The sequence below is a fragment of the Arctopsyche grandis genome, chromosome 9 (genome assembly GCF_051622035.1).
Source record: "Arctopsyche grandis isolate Sample6627 chromosome 9, ASM5162203v2, whole genome shotgun sequence".
NCBI lineage: Eukaryota > Metazoa > Arthropoda > Insecta > Trichoptera > Hydropsychidae > Arctopsyche > Arctopsyche grandis.
The window spans coordinates 12,933,742-12,959,944 of record NC_135363.1 but is presented as its reverse complement, the minus strand read 5'-3'; the positions used below and the strand labels follow the sequence as shown (position 1 = coordinate 12,959,944).

At 33.1% G+C, this 26,203-nt stretch overlaps 1 protein-coding gene across 1 annotated transcript in view; it reads right to left on the bottom strand.

Annotated features, from left to right (window-relative positions):
- The window catches only part of LOC143916812 (guanylate cyclase 2D), a 74,122-nt gene extending 55,098 nt beyond the window's left edge, over positions 1 to 19,024 (bottom strand). Inside the window, exon 1 of the mRNA XM_077438057.1 lies at positions 18,787 to 19,024. Coding sequence (XP_077294183.1) covers positions 18,787 to 19,024 — 238 coding nt within the window. The remainder of the gene's footprint in view (positions 1 to 18,786) is intronic.
- Between the last annotated feature and the right edge of the window lie 7,179 nt (positions 19,025 to 26,203).

Genomic DNA, 26,203 nt, shown 5'->3' with positions numbered 1-26,203 from the left:
GAAAGTTCAAATAAAATACGAAGTTGAAAGCTTTGCCTCATTCGTTGCCTATCCTAAATATACAAAGGACGATTTCCCTTCAAAAACTTTCTGAATAAATTACTACGCCTGAAAAAATATTTTCGGAACATTATTTTGAAAAAGGAAACAAAAACCATTTGAACGAAGTGAATTTTGCCCATATCGATAGCAGAACTCGAATTACAATATTCAATTAATTCAAAGAGAAAATGCACATCGAATTATTATTCTACTTTGCCGGATAGAGTTTCGTATTTTTGTATTCGGTTACAGAATAAATTCGAGATTTTTTCTTCAATTTTAATTAAAATTTCTGCAATATCAGAATCAAGCTTCATATAGCACGAAAGCAATCACGAAAGCTTAGTAGCTACAAACGACTACAACCCTACATACGAAATAAACAAAAAACCAACAATGGAAACTGTGACTTTTGTTACAAAACGTTTTCCCACATACATACAGATGTACATATGAATATAATCCATACATTTACATGAATACAACGCAAAATTACATGTGTATTTTTATTACGTGCATTTTATGTCTATCAAATTAAATATTTATATTGCACACTGTATATAGTATAATATAATACATAATTTTAATTTATCCATATTGTAATAACGTAGTTCAAAAACGGACACACCAAATATTGCTTATAAAATGTTGTTTGTAAAAGTTTTTTTTCTTATTTGGAATTTCAACTCGAGCATATTTCATAAGCAATATAAGTTGAGAGAAAAGTTATTCGAACTTCAGAGTGAATTCCACCAAGACAAGGATTTCTAATTAAATTGAATAACGCGAGGAATGACGACCCAAGTTTAAACGAATAGTCTTTATTGCAAAACCGTCAAATGAAAAATAAATTGATTTAAAGATTACTATTATATTACAATGGTTCACATGTTCATCTTAACAATATATATGTACACACATATAATATACTAGAACTATAATATTATATGTACATAAATACAAATCAGTCCAAACCTCGAAGCAGATTTATCTCACTATCACAAGATTATTATTTAGCTCATTATAAATAAAAATTTAAATTTAATATAATTGTATTACTAGATACATATGTACAATATTGTGAATGTTTAAAAGTTCGTACATGCTAAAAACAAGTGACATGAAAGTTTTCAATAATGACAAAATCAAAAGATGTTTTATAACAAAAATAATACAATATAAAACAAAATTGCTTAAGATAAAAGCAATATTAAGTTTTTAAAAGTTGAAATAACGTTGAGTGCCCAATATTGTGTTATATTTCCAAAACTTCAGGAAACTCGATTTGTTTTCAAGGATACCTGAAAAATATGTGGCATACGTTCCACATGAAAGACAACTTTAATCCTCACGAGAAAAAGCTACATCTACACCTACGAAACACTACGAAAAATTTCGACGTGCTTAATACATTTTATACAATATGTATATCTAAATGGATTTTTTTTAAATTAATACACAATTTCAACGGAACAGTGACAGTCAGTCGTCGGATATCCCTTCCGGCTACTTCCGGAATAAACACCTGTGACATGCCCCGCTTCCGGACTCGCATGTTGCTTTCCAAGACCGGAAATTGAACGAGCTCTGACGCATACACACCACTCACACAAGTGAACTTAAATTTCTAACGATAAATTTTAAAACACATTTATATAATGTCAATTGATGACTCGTCTCACACAACTTGTATTGTAAATAACCTAATCGATATTCGTTTGAATATAACACATTTCAGTACTAATACATACATATATGTAGTCTAATAAAATCACAGTATGTATCCGTATAGGTGATTTCACACATTTTATTTCAGCAAGTTTCGTAAGTGAGGTGAATTTCGCTCACCCATCCATCTTAATCTTCGAATTCGGTCGCATGTAACCGATGGATTTTTCTCGCATTAAAATTGGTTTAAGTAATATACATACATAGTTGTACTGAAAATGAAGCTAGATAGTAGTGATGATATTGTTAAATCGTGCAGACTTATATGTGTATGTGTGTACATATGCACATACATATAGTGCTGTTAAAATATCGTATTTCAACGCTGACAACAATGATTAACGTGAAAATGAACTCACATTCAACATTTACATATATGTACATACACTCATATGTACATAGCATATGTCACGCTATTATAGGTATAAATTATTACGAGAACGAATTTTGTCTAGCAATATGATATTGCAATACTCAACAGTTTTCATCCAAATTACAGGTCCAATTGTGAAATTTTATTTCAAATTATTTAAACTAACCTACCATTTGTTTTACAGAAGTCTTAATTAAAAATTAAGACTTAATTTTTATCAATTTCAATTTTGATTAATTCCTCCTTTGAAAAGCTTAATTTTACTTATGCTTGGCTGCAAATTAAAGTTATATTTTAATAGCATAGCTTGATAGAAAGTAATTTATTCCGAAAATTATCTGTAGTGCTGCTGGTCAGACTTAGATATTCGTGACTACAAGTCGATCATTTCCTATCAGAGTTTGCCAATTTATCTGATTTAATTGTTGAAACGGTTCCTCATCAACTCAGCAAAAAACATTCTGAAACCCATTATGTCACCACTATTTGAATATGATTTCAAAAATCTATATTCTATACATTTATACAGTCAAATCTACCTATATTATATAAATTTACTACGACAGATGTCGCTCAGAGGAAACCCAAAAAACAGAATCATGGGAAAATATAAAATTAGCTCCTTAGGTTATGCCACCTTTCCTAACTATAAACAAATAAAAAAGGCGATATATTGTATGTATATTTTCGATGCAAATATTTTTTTATAATTGAACCGCTGGTTAATTAAACCATTATATTTTGAAATGAAAAATTCTTAGAAAATGATTTTCAAATTGTATCGATACATTCAAAACTTCTAACGATAACTGTATACGCCAATTACATCGTTGCCACGTCAAATTCATTCAAAACCTGTGAATATACCTCACGGTAAATAGCATATATTCCACTTTGAATTATTCAAAGTCGTATCCTAGAGTCACGAATCACAACCCGTTAACTTTAACGTGTCGCCATATTTTAAATATTCCTCAAGAGAGAGAGTAGAAGAGAGGAGTCTGCGGGGAGTGTCGGTTATGTCGGTGTGTGTGACATTGGACAGATGGGTCGTTCGTTTCGGAGGTTTGCACCGACGACGAATAATATTGCGAAAATTATTCGTACTGGAGGCACAGACAACACCGAGACGAGGCGACGTCCTGAATAAATCAGAACCTCCTGGAAAACGTCGAAATGAAGCTTGCAGTCGTCGTCCCGTAGTCGAGAGGTCGTTCGGGGTAATTCACCCAAGGACTCCGAAGCGCGGCTACGTATCACCGGTGTCCATAATTTATTCCGAGGCTTTCAACTTCTTCGTCCAAATTAAGAACACCCATCTCGCTGAGGGGCAATCTCCCTATCAATATTTGATACTAGTCAATGAAGTGGGTCTCCCGGATGGATAACCCCATTCCTCAATCGAGTTACAGCTGCCGAGACGACAAAGTACAAAGTGCCCTCGTACAAGTAGACACTTGATACTTCACCCCGATATATGTACATATGTATGCACATACATTTCTATACAATTGTTACAAATCCAGTCTCAAACACTTTATTTAATTCGAATTTTGAAGTTAAACTTATTTACGGACGGTAAAGAATATTGATGATGATATCAGCGTCACGAAGCGTTGCAAGAAACTAGTGTGACGGTGGGATAATTACCTAACAAATCTAACCGCCCATGAATGAAGCTCTTAAGATAAAGGACAGAGCTTCGAGTTTTAAATTATTACCACCAGATATATGCCATCTCTCCCAGCGCATAAGCCGCCCCTAGTCATCCAAAATATGGTCTTAATTTAAATTGTTCGCAACATACAATAAAGCCTTATGATCAAATGTCGCCTTCACATACGCCAGACAATCGTTTGCTTTTTAAATTGTATCTTAAACGATGCCAACTATATTTAAAGTCGTTTAAAATGTACGGTTTAAATTGAAAACTGAACTATATATAGTATCTAGATATGGCAGACGAATCGATCCGATGGAGATAGAAAAGGAGGATTGAATATATATTCTCTTTCGGTCTATCCGATAGATGACTTACAAAAAATGGCTCTCCATTCCAACGCGTTATCATAATGGAAGTACGCTTTTCTAAAAAGCGAAAAAAATAAATAGCGGAAAAATATTCTAGAATTCCGAGGGGCTTTGAATTACCGATAGTTTGCTTTAACAACGTTCCACTAGTATGTAGATTGTAGTAGTACGTTTCAATCTATTCGAAAAATTCACATTTACAAATAAATGTATATGTAGATGTCGAAATGCATCGAAATGAATTCATCTCCGTGGGCTTCTCTTAAACATTTTCTATTTACATTTGAGGGATATTCATCCCATGTCGCCAGAATTGAAATTGAAACGAGATTTGAACTCAAATATGTATATTCAGAGTGGAGAATAGCGATTGATTGCAATGTTCGCCGCGGACTTGATCCACTTTTGCGAAATGAACTTCGCATAAAATAATTCCATTTAAATTAAAATTATAATTTGGATCTGCGGTTTGAATACGTTTATGGATTGTATATACTGCGGTGAGATTTATCTCCGTATCTCACATAAAGAGCTCAAGGCTGTGGACTTTCTAGAGTCCATAACGTTTATCTTTCGACTATAGAGAGCTTTTATTGATATTATTATACCTATATAATATCATACAATCTGTGTAAAAATAAATGAAACAATATTTGTCGTATTAAATACCCGCTAGAGTGGATCGCCGAGATCAGTCTTCTTATAATAAAAAAATCACAGAAGATTTTTCAACGTGATTTTCTTTTTCGCGTTGGGTTTTCCCCGTTGTCGTTGAATTAATGCGAAATGAAGCGAATGGGGAATTAATTAAATATTAAAGTCGGGCTTTTGCAAAAGAAAATGTGCGCCTCGTTTCTGAAAGTTGTAAATCAACTCACTTTCATTATCCGAAGTAAAACGTGAATAAATTATTTTAAATAAATTACACGAAACAATTGCCTAGTATACTTTAAACATCTACATCTACGTATAATACGTTACAAATTCATATAAATGGTTAAATTTGTATGCACATACATACATACATAGCCTTATATAAGTGAAAACTAATTCCAACAAATAAAATTAAACGTCCATTACAAGTGTACCAAATTGAATTTGAATTGACTTACTCCAGACATTATTATAATTTATCTGGAAAAATGAAGGTCAAACAATGAACATATGTACAGTGAACAATTAATTGATACACACATATTTAGAGTCTCAATACGTAAACACAATATAAACGACTTGTTATTATCTTTAGCATTCAGTACATGATTTGAAAATATTTAACATATACATATATGTACATACGAGTACATATGTATGTTGCATATGTATATTGAAAGAAAGATTGTGTGCATATTGCAGATTGTATTAAGCGTCTCCTTAGAACAACTCAAAATTATGAAGCTTTTATTTGTAATGTGGAGAAGGTTATTTCTTAGATCATTTTCTCATGTGGTTTCCCATTACCTTCTAGACCAGAAATAATGAAAAATAAAAATAATTATTTAAGCGGTGTCTATTTGGTATGAATTTTCCCGAAAGTTAAATTACGTTGATCTGTAAAATCAAAATCATTCAAATCTATCGTACAATATTATACATACATAAGTAATAATTACTTCAAGGTCGAATCCTTACAATAATAATTTAAAATGAAGCGAATATCGAAAAAATGTACTTTTTCACATTTTCCGATAGCTTTTATTTTGGAATCGTTCCACTTGAAGAAATCGCACATAAATTAAGGGGCAAAAATTTACCTACTTGAAAAAGGTACAATTACGTATTTTTTTTCGAGCCAATCGTCCCTTTTCGAGTTCTCATTAGCATTCGAAAACATTTTTTTAAGCTTGGAAATTATCTTACGGCCTGACCTCGGCCGAAATTATAATGCGAAATATTCAAATCGCAGACACAAAATTGGCATTATCGAACTATGCGCGTTGAATTTATTGCGAAAATCGAACGATTAACAAACCGGCGGCCGACCTTTTTCTTTATAGCCGAATGAACCCGTTAAATTAAACGCTCCGAATTGCGAAAATAAATAATTAATGAGATCAACCGCGAAACGTTCCTGAAACAATTTTCACCGACTGCTGGAAAAAAACTTTTTTAATCACAAATTTGATTAAATCAACAAGAATAATTTAAATAAATCATAAAATGAAAATTATTATACGTACGTATGTGCTAATGTACATGTACAGTGAGAGATTATGAAGATCCAATAAAAGCTTCGATAGTATAAGATTGCATTATTGAATTTTGATATTTAACACCATCATGGGCATGTAATGGATGTCTACACTTCGAGGAACCGCTTTTAGAAGGAAAACCATCTGAATTATTCAATTCTGAATAAACTCCACCATTTATTATGCAACTTTTCCGGCCGCAGAGCTTTGCAAACCTCGCGTGCAAAATTTCATCCCCGCACACACCCATATATGTATGTACGCTGCAACTATAATTTGTAATTTTTCTATATTTTAAAAATATTGACATTTTACCCCCTACAGTGATATTATATTATTTATTGTTATAATACTAAATTAAAAGCGTAAAAACCAATTTCAACGGACAATTACCGTTTCAGTGGTCCGGCTTAAAGAGTCGATCTTTAAATATCGAGAAGACCTGTTTTATCCCCATAAACTTCGTAAAGTTTCATCGTATACACAGTAGTGTTTGAGCTGTTAATCTAGGAAGTGCGTCGAGGGCACTTTCGTACCGTTGGGTCAAGTGGAACTCTCCGAATATACCTATAGATATAAGTACATACATAGATAAATCTGCTAGGCGAACACACAAAAGCGCAAACGGGCTGAAGTACTCTGCCGAGACAGCGCAACAAGCTGGAAAAATACGAAACGAGTCCAGACAATCGAAACTGAAACGTTCGAACGATTTACCAATCTGAAAAATCGTTTCAAATATGTATTTTCCCAGTCGAGTTAAAATTTTGCCGAGCGCCTGCCCTCACACGATAATTAATGGCCGTAAATAAAGTTTGAACTTTATTGAAGTTGCGATCTGAAACTTGCGAAGCTTTTTAAGATCGTTGGACGTGTATGAAAAGCGCATTTGGTTTTAACGAGAAAAAGTTTGGTTTCGATGAAAAAGAGTCGTCTATATAAGACTATAAATAACGACTTAACTTTTTTCATAAAATAATAAATGCCAATTGATTAATGCTAACAATTGAATTAATTTTCATAAAAATACAAATCTACAAACATTGTACATATGTAAATGCATAGATAATACAGAAATTGTAAACTTAAGTACATACGACTAGTTGTCGAAAGCACGGTAATACATATGTACATACATACATACATATGATGAGCAGAAAATTGAGCTGAATTAGTTACTTTTACAACATTATATTGCTGTCGGTTCCCTCATCACTGAGGATCGTGACTATGATGTGCGGTCAACCAGCTGCCTCCATTCAGTTCTAAATTCGTAACATTACAATTTACAACATTACACGCTATCAATGTTCCTGTATTATAAATATTATTATGTTATAAAGCTTTTAACTATTTTTTGAAACTCTGACTACTTAAAAAAAAAAGTTATTTTTAGATAATGATTTTTGGAAAATCGCTTATTAGCTCTCCACAATTGAAAAAAATATATATAATCCACCCAATTATGTTTAGACACGTCCTTTTTTTATACATTAATTAATACGGTCCAAAAATAAAGATTATTTTGATTTTACATATACATGTACCTACATATGTATGTACATGCCTGTATATGATATAGGGTTGAAACGGACCTTTTTGAAATAAGTATTACTCGGTGTTTAAAGTAATCATGAATATAATCAAAACTTCGAAGTCGAGGAATCGACAGGGAAAATGTATGGTCCAGCACGAATGACTGGCTGCAGTTCAAACGTTGTTTCCTGGTTGGCTAATTTTACGCTTTGGTGATGTGCCCTGACCAGTCCTGTCCTGCCTGACCTGACCTTTCCATGTGTGATTTTTACTAACATCTTAAAGCACAAGTGTACGAAGGAAAAAAAACCAGTACATGTTCAATGTATAACAATAATGCTTTAAGCCTATTCAAACAACATAAAGATTTGAACCATTATCAAAAATCACATATGTATGTACATATATGCGGAACAAACGAAAAATTAGTTATATTTTAAGGTCATTCGATATCATTTTCACGCTTATAAGTTACATATATTTATATTATTTTATTTTATTTTACATATGTAGATATATGTATACCAGGGAGGCGTAACAGGTTTACCCCAATGCAATTTTACCCCTGGTCAATTATAAACATTGCAGCATTTTTTATTACATAAATCACTGAATTTCAATATGCTGAAAAACTCAAAATTAACTCTTAATTAATTAGTTAATTAATCCATATATAAATTGACTGTACATAAATCAAATTTAGGCAGTGGAGACATAGTGGGCATGATGATTTTTGTCAATTTGATGGAGGAACCGTTTCAATCATGAAATCAGATAGGAAACGAACGACTTGGATATCCGAGTCTGACCAGCAGCATTAAAGATTAGCATGGAATCGAACCCGGCAACCTCTCAGTGTTTAACATAAACGCAACCACCAAGTCCTACTGCTGGCCAATCCACGATTTTTCTGAACTGCATCTTTTTTATACGAAGTTCTTCATAACGCATCTACTACGGTGTTATTTCCAACTTTAGGTAGAAATAATAAAAAAAATCACGCACCGTAGTTTGAAAAACTCAGCAAATAAATTTCGCAAAAATGACGAATCGACCTTAATTCCACGCTTGAACGGTTGAAATTCCTGTTTCATAGTACGCCAAAACAGCGGACCGTCGTTCGTTGTTGAAAATGTTGCAGGCACTTAAAACATGGCAGAGCTCTAAAGCTGCGCCATTGTCTCCCGACAATGGTTGCCAGAAATCTCTCTAGTTAGAAGCCGAGCTCTTACACAGGATGTTCAGGAAGCTCTCGGCTCGGCAATGACGGGAAAGCGCGGATTATGCTCCCGCCCGCGCACTCCTTAAATCCACTATTTCATTCATATGTACATACATATATAAATATATGTATGAATAAAATGACGGGATGTACATATGTACATATTATGTACGCATACTCGTACAACGTACGAAACTCATCCAAAGACAGACTGAGCTTCCGGGAAGGCGGTGATTTCCTACTAACCCCTCATTTGACATGCATGTAGTACATATAGTGATTTATAAAATCACTATACATGCATAATGTTTTCTCGTCTACATTTAGGTATATAATTAATATGTATGTGCTCATATATTATATTTCTATCAAATTGGGCTAAAATTGACAGTGATAAGTAATCCAAAAATCCATTTATTTTCACAAAATTTTGTACATACATTTTACTGACTAAATGGTGTAACGAAAAGCGAAACACTTAAATGGTAATAAGAAAATGGTACTATTATATTAATCATAAATAGCCAGCAGTATAGCTCACCGAGAGGTTCCCGGGTTCAAACCCCGCGTTGAACTCGATTAAAAATAATTTATTCGGAAATATTTTTGCAGTGTTGCAGGTCAGACTTGGATATTTGTGACTCAAAGTCGATCAAAGTCTGTCAATTTATCTGATTTCAGTGTAGAAACGGCTTTTCCTCAAATTGGCAAAAACACCCTACCGACTAGTATGTCACCACTATTTGTATATGATTTCAAATTTATAATCTATAAATGAATATACATTTGTAAAAGTTTAATACCGTAGGTGTCACTTAGGGGCAATCCGTAATATCATTATAAGACAAGCAAATCGTAATCGTTTCAATTTTATCGTCTGTGTATCATCCTAATGACCAAATTAGCGGACTCGGTCCGAGTGCACTCACATCGTTTTAGCCCGGTATTACAAAGCAGTCAAAAATTAATTCAAAATTATTTTGCTCGGTGTCACTGTTTATTAATGCAGCCAGTATAATATCATATATCTAAACATGGATTGCATTGAATTTTTAAGTCATAATTTGATTGTATATTATTTATTTATTTTAGTCTACAGCGTTATAGCGAAATCGCGTAAATCGAGAACTCTGCCAACTGAGGGGAGGAGGGGGATGAGTGTAATAAAAAATATGTATGAAAAAAGCGTTAAACGAAAGCGATTCGGGAGCGCTATTCCCGGGCGATGCGGATTTATGAGCTCCAATATTTCTCAACGTTCTCGATATTGTACGGTAAAAAGCTCCCTCATGGGAAGTGGGCCGAGGAGAGAAAAAAAAACTACCTCATCAAATAAAATTCAAAATGTCGCTTCTTTCGTCCCTCAGCTGTATGAGATGTAATTTTCCGTTGGTCCTTCCAACCAGATGATCGATAGAGTGGTTCCTGCTCTACCGGTAATAATTCGCCGGTTCCGGTTTTTCCCAGCCTTTTGTTTTTCCCTGAGAGACTTTCGTTCGATGACGATTTAACTACATACATTATTGATCTGCGTCACTGAATAGCTCGCAGAATTTAAATTTCAACTTCCCTTTTGTCACATTTTTCACGGGAGCATTAAAATACGAAAATGTTTCAACGGGTTTTTGTTCAAAGCTTGGAAGGGTGAGATAAGCGACAGTTTTTAAATGGTTGAAACTCTTATTTTTGCAGTATCACGGTAAAAACCTTCGCGTCGCAGTACATTTTCAGACGTAATCTTTTGAGCAATCTACGTTGTCCCTCAGATACAAGTACATATATATATATATATATACATAGAAGGGAAGAGCGAGTTCAAAATATCCTAATACTGGCGCGTTTAAACTTTTTTTTTTATAAAAAAGTGCTTTAAGCTTCAAACTTTGTAATTTGTACGCCAGTTCTAAAATTGAGAACTTCTACATGTGCACTTTACAAGGACGTGTACTTTCGCCTTGGATACCCGACAGCAGCGAAGCTTATATTCATATGTATGTGTGCATGTACATATGTATGTACATATATAGTTGTTTTAAAATATATGTAATTTATCAGTATAATTTGGTAATAAATTTCAAAAACTTGCGTTCAATTTAGCCGAAAACATTCTAAAATTAAAATAATGATTTTATAATATGTACTTTTGGTCATTATATTTAAAATTATCGATTTATTCCAAATATTTGGAAAGTTAGTGCAAATATTCGAAAATATATGTACATATAAAAAATTAATGAAGAAAATGATTTATGTAAATATTTTATTGTTATTTTTTATTTAAAATTTTGTATTTACCATAGTGTCAATACGGGTTTTGTCCCAAGGTAACACATATCCAAATTTTTACATACATATGTATTTTATATAAATTTATGACATTATTACTGGACACATACCCCCCGGACACACACCCCCCGGACACACACCCCCCGGACACACACCCCCCGGACACATATCCCTGGTCAAATAACCCCCAGAGGGTACATGTCCGGACACCATTATTACTATAAATTTGAAATTATATTTAAATAATTGTGACAAATGAAGATAGGTTGCCGATATGTATGTACCGTTTCAATTGGCAAATTCTGATAGGAAACGATTGATTTGGAATAACATATATCGAAGGTTTGGCCAGCAGCACCGGGCCAGTGATCGAACCTATGACCCCCCAGTTGATCAATAGCATTATACACTAATCACTGGGCTATTTTGCAAGTTCTTAAGTACATACATAAAAAAAATGCTTTTTAGTGGTTTTCTGTAGAACAGAATAAAAAGTGTGAAGGGACAATGATTTTAGCTAGAATTGTCGGTCACACCAATCTTTGCATATAGCACATTCTCGACGATCTTGTCAAATAAAATCGGAAAAATCCGACAGGAGACTATCTATGTACATATGTGAATTTTATATCCATTTAAATGTTTCCAATATAATCATAAATCATAAATGAAATTGAATAAATAAAAGATTTCGATTTTTACCCGGAGTTTAACCCCACAATCCCAGGACTTTAAAAGAAAAATATAATATTGCCCCTTACCTTAAAAATAATATTCAGACATTAAATATGTATGTAGGTACATTAGATATAGGGTATTAAATGTACATATGTATATAAACTGTATAAGACTCACAATTTTATTTTCTTTTATCTTGAATTTTGAAACTTAATCATCCATTAAGAGGATGAAGCTAGACACGGTACACTTAGTATAATGCTACTAGCATTTGTGGTTATACTTGTACATCAACAGTATTATAAACAGAAATCTAAATTTTCAGCGAAGCGACTGCAATTTATCAAACTTTAAAATAAAATGTCATTCGCCACGATTGCGGTGCAAAAATTGAAGTCGTACTCAACTTTTCTCATTTTATGCGCGCTTGGCGACGTTCGCCTACCTCCTTCTATAATTCATACTTTTCGACGAATTTAAACGATTTCGGCCCATCCCACCCCTATTTCCTCCCTTCTAACTTTACTCCACCCCAAATTGTTATAAAATCTTTTTCGGCGTTTGGACGAAGTTGGCGCCAATTAAGACGCTTTTAGGGAATTATCGCTAACGGCGCGAAACGCTCGCGGGGGCGCCAAAACGTAATACGCGTTAGCGCCGGATGATTTACACCGTAGATAAATCTTGAAATTAGACGAATCTCGGTGACTTTTCGACACTCACTTAAAAGAAATGACAGCGACGAAATTAGATATCCCAATTTATTCGAAAAGACTCGATGCAGTACGGTAACAAGTAATGTACGTATCTACATATGTATGTTACAGTGAAATTATAAATCATAATTACACGGACGTTTCAGTGAATTTATATACAATTAAAAATTTACAGGGTATTTACACAACGGAAATTACATATTCACTGGCCTCTATTAGTGAGATTATAATTTTTACAATTGAATAATAGTGAAATACCAATTTTAGGTAATTTTGTAGAATTCTTTAGAATTCAATAATTAATCGATATTACAGACTTTTCCTAAACCTTTACTCTAATTGTAACAGCGTTGATAAAATTAATAAAAGATTTAATTTTAAAAAAAGTTAATAAAATCTGCGAGTTGACCATTGGAAAAACCAAACGCTCATTTCCAACCAATGCAAACACATCAAAATGTCTTAGCAGCCAACACCTTTTTATTACAGTATGAGTCCTTTCTTTTCGCGCCTCTTTGGCTTTTGCGATTAAGCTTTTATATTTTGACAAGTTCATTTGGTTAGGTTAGATTAGGTTAGGATTGGTAGGATGACGTGCACCATCGCATGGTGCATTAATGTTCGAATTACAAATTCACTGACATTGAGAAGTGTGTTTATAAATCTATTATTACATTCATAATCACTACCCGAGTCTAAAAATATAATTTCACCAACAATAAAAATTTCCCTGTAACATATATGTACACATAAACACAACTATGTACTTATCTATTGAGATTCTAAATGTGAAAAGAAAGCTGAAAAATTTAATACCGAAATAAATTTTTCGAAGCCGTCACACAATATATTAGAACCTTATTGTCATATCATGCTTATGTGAAACATTTTAAAATGCTTAAAATACTTTAAAAATCATATACTTGACTGAGATTAAATACTAATGAGATTAAATTTTCCAAATGGAAATTTAATAATTAATCAAATTATCTCTTTGGTTCGGTTTTTACATGTAAATTTGAAACTTTCATACAAATTTTCTATATTTATGATCCAAGTAGAAAAAATGACTATTGAAGTATAATTATTGTGAGGCTAAATATATGTATATACATATATACATATGTATATGTAGTACGATGTTAAATTGGCAGTAGCCGCGTTACGAAAATTTGTCGCCTTTTAAATCGTTATAAACACGAATTTACACATATGTTATCAAATTTTAACTAATAATTTATTTAAGAATCAATTAACTGTTTTCATTTTATCAATAACATTAAAATAACAAACACTATAAACTATATAATGTAAGTTCGAAAGATCGCCAATGATCCGATATCTCCGATTGTTTCCTGTAACGCTGTTTGTACACTGTTGGCACTAATCTAAATCGACACTTAACCCTTATCACGCGCAAGTTTAGTAAACGGCGTCTACACAAACGGAAACTCTTCAAATCAATTCAGCTTTAGAATTCAAACTAAACGTATTTACGCAAGATTTATAATTCAATTAAATGCGCGAGATAAGTTTCAAGCGACGGACATCCGTAGCAAAAAAAAATAAGATAAAGAGGATTGATGACGTTTTTAAATTGCCCTTCTTCGTATATATGTATGTACATATAAATCGGGAGAACACTTCTCAGCAGGCAATTTTTTTCATCACTCTACACCAATTCTTATTTGATGTTGTTGCGTAGTGATGGGTTGAGGATCCAAATGAAAGGCTAATGTCGCTTCACAGCATTTATTGAATTTTTCAGGATACTCGTACCGTTTGGCCCCAAATGCACTTAGCCAGCGGATCCTCTTCTCCCGTGTTCCCACATTACAATATTATGATGGCATTCTAAACTGACTCAAATTATTGTGGAATAATGACATGTACAATTTCTGCGGTGCTCCAGTTTTTCATATCCGTTTCTCGGTGATATCCAAGACATATATCTGGCTGATTATAAAATTCAGATCGACCCAGCATTATTATCTGGCAATAATTGTTGATGTAGTTTCATAAAAGCATTACCGAAAATCCAACACACCAACAAAATAAACAATAAATCTACACTACGTGAAAAATATAAATTTGTGACACAGTTAAGTCCACTACGCTCATAATCGAAATAAAAAACGTAATAAGACACGTGCTCCAAAATAGTTTCAATCATTTAAATTTCTTGAATGGGAAGATATGTTTAATTACAAACTACTGATCAACGGTTCACTCAAAATATTCAGCGTTCCGTTCCAATCGTACCGACTTATTACTCTCCTCATTCCAACTGCGGAGATTCCGTTCCGGAGGCCAGATTTAAATTGCCAGACACAATATCGTTAGCACAGAGCATGGTCCCGTGAGGAATCATGCAAATGAATAACTACGCTTCGCAAGATTTCCATGAATGTTAAGGGACCATCCGAGATCGGAACGCGCGTTGCAACCGCTCGACCGTTGACGAACTGTGAGTCGGGCGAGTTAACATTGAAAGATGCGGTGCGTGGGAGGGTAGTTTTGGTCGTTTCACTCCCCCGTAGAACTGGAATCCAGGGGATGACAATAACAATAATCGTTATGTGGGTTTCCCGGGAACGCGCTCTGATTATGTTTATGTTGCGCGCGCATTAACGTCACTCTGTATATGTACGTATACGTCTCCGTTATAACGACGCCGTCTCTAACGTTTTTATTTTGTTTTCAACGAACACGTTTTAGCGTTGCTTAATTTACGGTTTTAATTAAACTTGGATTTTCTAAGTAAAACGTTTTTTTAATATAATATTATGAGAAAATATTTTGTGATTTTAAACACTTTGTAGCAGTGAGTATACATTCCAATATATGTAATTTAATATTATATGTGCATGTATACTATATATTATATATAATATTTATTTATTTAAAGTTTGGACCGTTGTAGCATTACAGGAATTCCTAATGCGCCACAATGGTCAAAAATATAACAGAAAAGACAAGAAACAAAATAATAAATTAGACATAACAAAAACAAAACATATATATACACAAACAACTAAAAATAATAATTATTATTATTATATATCGTTTATCGTCTTGAATTCATTCTATGTTTACAAGGTTTTTGTATTTCGTAATATTCTTTCTCGATTATGATTTTCAAGTTATGAATTCCATAAGTCCTCACCAGATAGAGTTTCAAAATTTGTCATCCGGACTGACCGAAACCAATCACGACAAGCAAATAATACACCACCACCACGTCGATCTACTCTATCGCGACGATGCAGCCTCCAGGAAGAATCAAAAAGTTCAGCATCAAAAAATGATGAAGTCAACCATGTTTCCGTTAGTGCTACCATATCATCACAAATATGTAGTAGAAACGGCTGAATTAAACGCAGCCAGCTTTGTCCTGAGACCTCGTGCATTTTGGTAATAAATTACCAATTTTCGGTCTCCCAGTTTGGCGCGTGACTTTCTTTGAGACAAGAAATGGCAGTTTTGATTGAGCCAACGGAGGTTGAGCCAATGGAGACGAAACGGAAGAGGAAGCAGAAGAAGAAGCCAACACAGTCACAACAGAATCACGACTATCAGGACCATTTGAGCAGGCAGATGTAGGAGAAGAGGCAAACATCGACATATGTACATATAATATTAAATTACATATATTGTATATAAATACATATATTACATATGTATGTATTATATATAAATACGCTATTTTGTGTGTGTGTGTGTGTGTGTGTGATAACACTCGCCGAACATAATTTTTTGTACAATTTCATTCGTCGACCGGCTTGCGGTTTCGAACCCGTGTACCAAGGTATCCTCTTATAGGCATATCTGAGTTCAACGAGTTATCCACTACGCCAACGTCGATTTTTTCCGATTCCGATTTCAATTCTGATTTCCATTTTGTTTTTCTTATTTGAGTCATTGTATTATGTTTATTTATATTTTTAATGAATCTTGTTTACATGTTTCTGATTGACGCAACCTGAAAAGTCACTTTGGTTTTAATTTAATTTGAAATAAATAAACAAAATTTCGAATACACATATGGGGACTTTTTTCAGGAATGAAAATGGACGACAAAAACAAAAGGAATATTATAATTCGACAGGGGCACATCTTTATCGGTATGCTTTTACCTGAACGTATTACAATACTTTGGTACATACATATGTATGTCTTTTAATATTTTTATTTTAAGGTTATTTGTATCACTCGAGATAAAAATAAGCAATTATTCACAAAGGCGATCTATGTACATACATACATAAAACAAGTATACGGTAAAATTAAGTTTGAGACTAAAAACTAAATTCCCACAGCAATCAAAAACCTCAAATCTCCCAAGAGACAGGAAATATAACGAGCAATAATTAAAACGGACAACGTCCGCGCCAATCGTACCCAATTTAAATTTAATCAGCGACCAACGTCTGTTGGCAATCCCCGACAAACATTTTGTACTAATAAAATTAAAAATAGACCCAAAGTCAACTTTCACAATCGTTTATTTATTTAGATTTCTGTGTAAGAAGTTTAAACGATGTTTGCAGGAAATTGTGATTGCGGCGAAGGTAATTGCATAATCCTCTGTATATAATGACGATTCGGTAAAAATGACTAGGCCGTGTTATACTCATCATTAAATAGTAGATTTAAAAGGGTATAAAAAATAAATGAAAGGGGCGAAACTTCTATGTTGAAGATATTAGAAAAATAGCAAACGGGAGAAGGAAAAACCGACCCTGCCAAACGAGGTGTTAAGAATCGCGCAGGAATAAAATAAAATTTAGGTCGAAAAATAAAATAAAAAGGCGAACCGCCACCGTCGAGGGCCTTGTCCTTTATTTACCTTTTTATTAACCCTCTTGCACATAATCAAGTGGGTCTGAAGAGATTCGGCCGATAGTGAATATGTATAGTGTATTTTTTAAAATATCCCTTTCGTCTAACTGTAGCTTAAAGCGCATACTTATATAAAAAAGAAGGTAGTTAAGGCTAAGTTACTGAGAACCCTCGATAAAAGCAAAGCGTGATTTAAACTTTTAAACCCTTTCACAATGTTAGCCATTATGGCATTACTATAATAAGTACACTTATTTTCCTATTTTCGTTTCAGAATAAATTCCACCAAAGGCGTATAAAAGAAGCGAAAGGATTTATTCAAAATTGTTAAGACTTTTACGCGACTTAATTTATTTTTTAATTGAATTTTTTGGCTGAAAATAAATATATTTTTTGTTATAATTTTAGCTCCAAAATGACAACAGGTGACAATTAGATAGTTTTTAACATGGCTAAATTACCAGGCGTTGTTCGAACAGATTTTTCAGAAAATTTAAAAAAAACCACAGCCTAAATTAGAGTGTTATGAGATATTATATGGGATATAAATTTAGAGGCACTAACATGAAAACTGTAAGTTAAAAATAAACAAAAACTTACATACCTACATATTTATGTATATACATGAACCGATATATTTGAAAGTGGCGAAAGTCCAATTTTCAGTTCCAAAAACACTATTTCTGTTCGACTTGATTCAAAAATTGTTATCACTTCTTTTAATTCGATATTTCCAAAATCTTGGAAAAGCAGAATAACCTTTTACAGGCCATCAGTATTTTTAAATATTGTTTAACGCAAAACATTATATTAAATGCGACATATTTCTTGAAATGAAGAAAAATGGACTTATGCCACTTTATAACGGCTCATATCTACATACTAGAAGACTTAAATACATATATAATTACAAGTTATATGTCTGTTAAAATTTCGTATTTTCTATTCTATTTTACATTACAACAATGCGAGAAAGCGAATTTCGGAGGGTTCGCTTTGTTTTTGTTTTTCTTTTTGAAGGATGAATCTTCGATGCGTCCCACAAGACTGCTCCATCATTTTATCATAATAGGATTCGTCGCAACTTACATACATACATAAAAACATCCAAAATTAAATACAAAAGCGAAAAGTACTGACCTGTTTTCGGCAGGAATGATACGTCAACGTCAGATACGAGACGTCGGCCTTTCTTCTTAGCGTACTCGAAGAGTCGCTCCATGTGGCTGTCGTCCTCTCCCTGATAGCACTGCTCCTTGAGAAAGACGACGACCCTGGATGACTGCCTCTTCTGCCAGTTCCTCTCCTGGCAATCGGCACAGCGATCGGCCAAGAGGAACGTGAGGAAGATCGCCAAAATCCACCGGCGCTCGGCCATATGTGCTGTCAAGCGTTTACGCGCTTGCACCATACGACATCTTCCATATTTCGATAATTTCCCCTATCGACACATCACAACGGTGAGGATTCACATTCGAAAATATATCTTCAACATATTCACGTTCAATTGCCAGTTACATTTTCTGAAAAAGAACGAAAAAATAACATGAAAATAAAGCCACATTTGAAACGAACGTTTCGGAGACGCGCCGTTCGAAGAAATCGAATAATTCGTATGTATTAAACGCCATAAGAGAAACACGCGCTATCTCTAAATTTACATAATGTCAATCATCGACAAAATATTCTATACGTATGGTAATGTGCGTGTGAGGGAAAAAATGAGAATTCCGAAAATGTTTCGCAGTGTCTTTCTTTCGTTCGCGTACTGTCTCTAGGCTTCGGTGTTTTCCTTTTTTAAAGACGAAGACGCAGAGGAAAAGGAAAATTTATCGGTTAAACCTTGAAATGCTTTGGCGCCGAAAACTAAATTTCACTTTCAAATCGTCTTTCAGATAAAAGTAACGCATTTTCAATCCTTGCACAAGAGACGAATGCGATCAAAAGTATATTTTTCCATGTGTATGATAAACATTGTGAAATATTGGAAATATAATAATAATAAAATAAGTAGAGCACACTACTCGTAAATCTACATAAACATACATATAAACGCTTGAGGAAATCAAGTTTATTTAAAAATAGAAAGGCTTTATACTTACAAATAATATTAGATAATATAGTAGATGTGAAATCAATTTGAAATCATCAATATTTTCCAAAAAATCATCCGAAATATGTACAAACATCATACATGTTTAACTTATATTCAAATAAAAAAATTAATAAAAAACATCTTTTGTTTCAAATTCTTCATTTAATTATTTCAAATGAAATTTGCTCATACATTATTTCCCATCGTATTTATGAGTATTTTATTACAAAATACAATATTTAAAAATGACCAAATTGATTTTTATTATAAATTAATTGTTCTTCGACCATTTTGGCGCATTAAGAACTTCTGTAATGCCACAATAGTCCAAACATAAACTTTAATAAATAAGTAAGTAAGTAACGCACTAAAATGTACCTTTTCTTTGAATAAGCATGTAATATCATTTCAAATTGAAAAAATTAAAATGCGAAATACTATTTCATGACCGTAATGTTATATGCCACATATAAAATGTGTAAAAAAATAACATCCGATGATAAATATCAACTTTCATATCAAATTTCAACGATACAATTTTACTCCTATATCCAGAAATTATTATCATCATATCCTATTCTCGATGCAAAACTCGATTTTGAGTGACTCTTTTATTTTTTTATTTTTTACAGTTTTTGATGTAACATGATATTCTCTGATACTTTGAAAAAAGGTACCGAAAGCCATTCTACTTGTACGTCAAATATTAAAACATTATAAATGTTTAGAAAATATGTACATATGTACATATATACATACATTCACCTACATACATACATACATATATATAATATATGAACTCCTTTTAAAATTCAGCAATGTCCACTACGCTTCGATTGAGACAGCGTGAACCGGGAGATTAGAGAGTTCGACGTGGAAAAATCGTCGATTTCCACTCCGCTCCCCGAAGGCGGCCAGAGTAAAAGGTGAGATTTTCCGCGAATTTTCCGAACAGACGCGTTCGCACGTGCGACGGCAGAATGCAAATTCGGAACAAACACACACTCCGAAGATATCCGCTTATTTACGAGGCTTTTGCGCTCGTAAAACGCGCGTGTGCTAGCGTTTGGTGAGCCCACCGACACGCCCAACAATAAAACAAAATGTACATACACTCCGCTTCGGCGAGAAAAAAAAATTACAAACAACAACAAAAATTCACTGGAATGTATGGAAAGCACTGCTTTTGATATATACTACCAGATTTATGTATCTGACTTCGAACATACATACATACAACATTTTTTGTGGAAATCATAGACACACTCTATCAGTATGAATATAGACGTGTATTGAAAATGCGAAAAACCACATTTAAGCTAACGTATTTAATTTTTAGTATTTAAGAAACCTATTACCTAAACCTAAATCTACTACTTAATTGTCGTCATATATTATGATAATGATGATACGGAATATCTATCTAAATCATATCATTATAATAAATGTATATACATAAAAAAAACAACGTGTATCGTCTACAATCAGTATTACAAATTCTTTTGTAGTGTTCTCAAATGAGTGAATACTAGTCAGATTAAATTCGAATGAAATTGTGTTGGATGCCTTTATCAAGCATGGATGGTAATATGATGATGATACATATGTATGTACATAGTACATACATTCATCACACTCTGATAGTATTCGTACTATAGGATTGTATGTACGTCGACGTTTTAAAGTGCACGTAGTCCCAAAATAGAAAACGTATGTACAAACTTTTTCAATCGCTCTGAGTGTACAAATCGGCATGTTTAATGACTTTTCGAAGTACATAATTTGCTCTATTTTTTTGCATTGGAAAAATCTTTAAGCTTATCCCATCCAGAGAAATGTTATAACATTTTTCTAATCTCATCGAGTCGCGCTGCATACGTATATATGTACATACATAGATATCCAGCTAAAAAATTAAATGATGAACGGGAACGTTTCGCTTCCGGTTGAATACAGCGGAAATTACGTTTTGAACGAAGTCGAATCCCGTGTGTAATCAGAACAAACTGACTCACAAAAAAAACCTGACAGGTCTCAAATTGAACCGTCCGTTAATTTGACTCTATCATTGTGCACACCATTAAAATATACTCGTCACATAAACACATTTTTTATTCAAAACACGCTTTTACTCACGAGCATACAATTAGCAGGTATACACATACACAAATGGGACGCAATTTTTTTTTTAATTTATAGATTTTTTTATATGTGTATACATATAATACATACATATGAATGTATGTCTATGTATACATACTATAGTATTAAAAATAAATGAGAGTAAAAGGTTTATTCACTACATTGAATAAAATCTTTAGTGTTTCGCAATTGTTAATTCGCATCAATAATCTCAAAAAGTTAATAATCTATGGAATCTATGGATTAATAATCTCAATAATCTATGGAATATTTGCAAGACTCGTCGATGACGATGACGTTGTAATGTCTAGACAGTCGACCTTCCTGGTTGAATTGAATAAAGCAGCAGAAATATTGAAGCACACTGTAATCAACTCTTTAGTTTTGCTCGATGAATTGGGAAGAGGAACATTTACATATGATGGAACTCCTATAGAGCCTTCCGCAGTGGAATAATTGAGTGGCAGGTCCACACAGATTTTTCAACTCATATTTTGTGAATAATCATCATGAATGATGTTAGTATTTGATACTTATGTACAAAAACTTGATCATATATGTATGTCGCCTTGGATTTACTGTACATAGGGAGACCCGGGGTATAATGAGACGCCTCTCCCTCTCCTCTCCTGATCATTTCAGAACTCTGGAGACAACGTCATTCAGTGCCAATAATTGTGACTTGCAAGTCGAGTCGGGCTGTTTTGTTCCAGGCGGAAACTTAATAAAAAAAAAGTAATTTTCTCACTCATTATTATTATGACGCCAAACTCAAAATTTCATCATGACCAGCTAATATTTTTATAATTACCAAAAAATAAGTTTAATATTCTTTTTGAATTATTTGTCTAATTTTATAATTTAATAAGTAGCCCATTATAACTCAGTGGTGATCCCGCTGTGCCCCGGCCCTGGGGCACAACGGGCAAAACGTACTTTTTACCAATCTTGTTTTTACTTAATATTATATGTAGATGATATGAAGAGATATGAATATTAAATTTGTAATATTTTTTATTCCTTTACCCATTTTTATCCATTTTCCCTTAGGGTATCCGTCATGCCCCGGGTTCCCCCACATATATTTCTGTTTTTAATAAATAAATAAATATTATTATTACTATACTACAATTTAACTTGCATGCAAACTATATTATGTAAAGGTGATTTTTTATAATTTATTCATATTAATAATATATGTTCATTTGAATGTCGCAAAAATACGCCTACCATTGTATCTAATCTAATTTAATTTTTAAACACACACATATATGAAAAAATGTACATATGTACATACGATAGCCAGCAGCATAGCTCGGTGGTTGCGTTGATAAGCACCGAGAGATTGCCGGGTTCATACCTGTGAGCTGACTGCGCTTGAAAAAAGTTTATTCCGAGTATAATCTTTAATGCTGCTGGTCAGACTTGGATATTTGTGCCTCCAAGTCGATCGTTTTTTATCAAAGTTTGCCAATTTATCTGATTTCATTGTTGAAGTGGTTCCTCCATCAAATTGGCAAAATCGAACCTACCCACAATTTGAATATGATTTCAAAAAATATTATCTCTAACATACATAGATATCTTGCTAATTTTCTTATATATAGTAATTGTATTATGCTTATGTCTGGTCATAGTGATGCGTTAGAGTATTCTGTAATATCACTGTGGCTAATATGTAAATAAATAAAAAAATAAAATATCCATACGATGTCAGATATGTATTTCAAAGCTTTGGAATTTTTCTCAAAAAAAATTTTAAGCTAATGTATAAGAGATATTGGGCATTGGAAAATGGAGAAAGGCCAACGACAAACAATGATACTATGATCCTTTATACACAACACATATTATGGAAACAAAATACGTCTACAGATATATTATATGAATTTTAACTTATTTAATATTAAAAAAATATATAATATGTACACCATTATAAGTTTAAATATGACATGATTTTTTTATTAAAAAAAAGGAAAGGATTCGCAACCAACCCGACCTTTCACGTAAGGTGATTCACATTACAATATTATGTAAATGCAATACATACATATATTCGATAACATATATAAATGCAAAAATCAAGTGATATTGAGTCTTGAGGTTCGCTATTTGTTTAACCCTTTAGCGGCCGGAGCGTGCGCTCGCATTTTGAACAGGTCTCATCGGTAAACCCGATAGCTCAAATTAGAACTCGACATGTGTTCCTGCATAATAAGTCTAAAGTGTAAGCAATCCACAGCATTCTAGACCCCGTTTTAATTTTTTTGCCTTTTCTTACAACGCGATGCAATATATTGCGCTTTACAAAGATTTCATTTTCAATCCAAACAGTTTCAATTACTTGTATTCACACGGAAACGTTATCTTAACCAACATCTGTACGTATGTATGTATGTATACATATATGAAGGTGAATGTAATACATATATATATATATATATATATATCTCCGTTCGCCTCGCTCGACAGTAATAAAGTCCCGCACGTTGATTAAATGCGCCATTTTGTCACCTCAATACGTTCTACTTCAAAGGTCTCGCTAATTCGACCACTTCAATGGATGAAATCGTAAAAGAAAACTTTATTTTATGTACCCGGTTTTATATGCGAAAGTTTCCCGACTTTTACATCGTCTAATTAGACAGCTATTGTTTCAACGTAAGATATGTAGGTACATATGTATGTATATGTTACAATATACGTGTATATATGTATGCACAATGTATGTATAGGTACATACATAAAACAATGTGCGGTTTGTCGATATTTCTTTTTTCGCATCACCCTTTCAGCAGTAAATAAATGATTGACGGCAACGATGCCCTTTCAACCCCATTTCACAGCGCTTGGTTCAGCGCGGCACTTCTCAAACTGCGACCAGAGATTGTATATAAATATAATATATATGTATACATATATTCAGTGCTGTCACCTCAATTTCGGAACAAAGGGTTACCAAAAATATTATTTTTGTGCAAATATTTATTCGCGCAAATATAAATATTATATATGTACGTATTTGCGGAGGACCAAAATATAATGAAATGTGTATTATAATAAAATTAAACAAAAAGCGCCACTGTAGAATATTTTCATCAATACATGCCAATATTAATAGAATGTATCGAAATTAATAATAAATACCAAAAAATATGGATTTCTAATCAAAATAGAACAATTGGAGAGTTTATTTCTTGTACAATATGATTAAAAGCACCGTAGGGGATTTTGTACCCGAAATATACCACTGAAGTGTATGAAAAATATGAAAAAGTGATTCGAAAATTTTTTCGAAATTATTACCGAAATTTGCTGTAAATTATTACCGAAATTTTCAGGTGAATGAATAGACTGAATTCAAGTTACAAAGTTGTTGATTTTTAATAGGTTTTTTTTGTAATATAAAAATGCACCGCCGGCAAAATTTTTTCTGAAAATATTTGAATTTAATTTTAATTTTTGGATATTATTCAAGAAAATGTTAAGAAAATGACAGGAGGCTGTAATGCATTTTTAACAAAAATTATGGAAATTTTATAATTGGAACAACGGGGTTTCGGAAACTTTGAATTTTCAACAACGGATTTCTGGAAACCCGCTGGGTGACAGCACTGTTAAATAAATATATTAATTTGTTATTGTTATTGTTATTCTTTATTAATTTTTTGTGCATTAATTATAATAATTAAATAAATAAATATTGCAGCCACGATGGTAACCCTGTTCACTACTGACTTATATCAATATATTATTTAACAGCAATTAGTGTTAATATATTATTTTAATCTTAATGGCCAACGACTGTAATGTTTTTCTTAGTTGCTATGATTTATAAGTACACACATATTTATATGGATTATACACATTTAAAGCCGGAAGTTTCCCACTTCGAATATGTACATATAAAGGTCTATTTATACTATCCAGAATTGCACGTCAACAACTCAGCACAGTTCTGTACGGAAAAGACTACTTCTACTCATACTATACAGCACCGCCCGTTTTTAGCACGTTCGTATTTTTTTTTTTTATGAATGCGAGAAAATATCGGCTCGGGGACGACATGGCGCAATATTGCTTGCGTTAAATCGTCGAGTCAATATTGTTATAATATAACGTTTCCGAAAATATTCATATGCGCAAGACAGGACTTTTATGACGTCACGTCATGCATGAATATTTCCACAGTGGCCAATGTAAACCAGTTCTGCTTGATACGTTTCGGTGACATGTATTGCTGTATAATGTGAATAAATCGTGTCGGTTACTGCTGTTGCGGATACGGTACTCACTCATTATGTAATATATGAACATGTC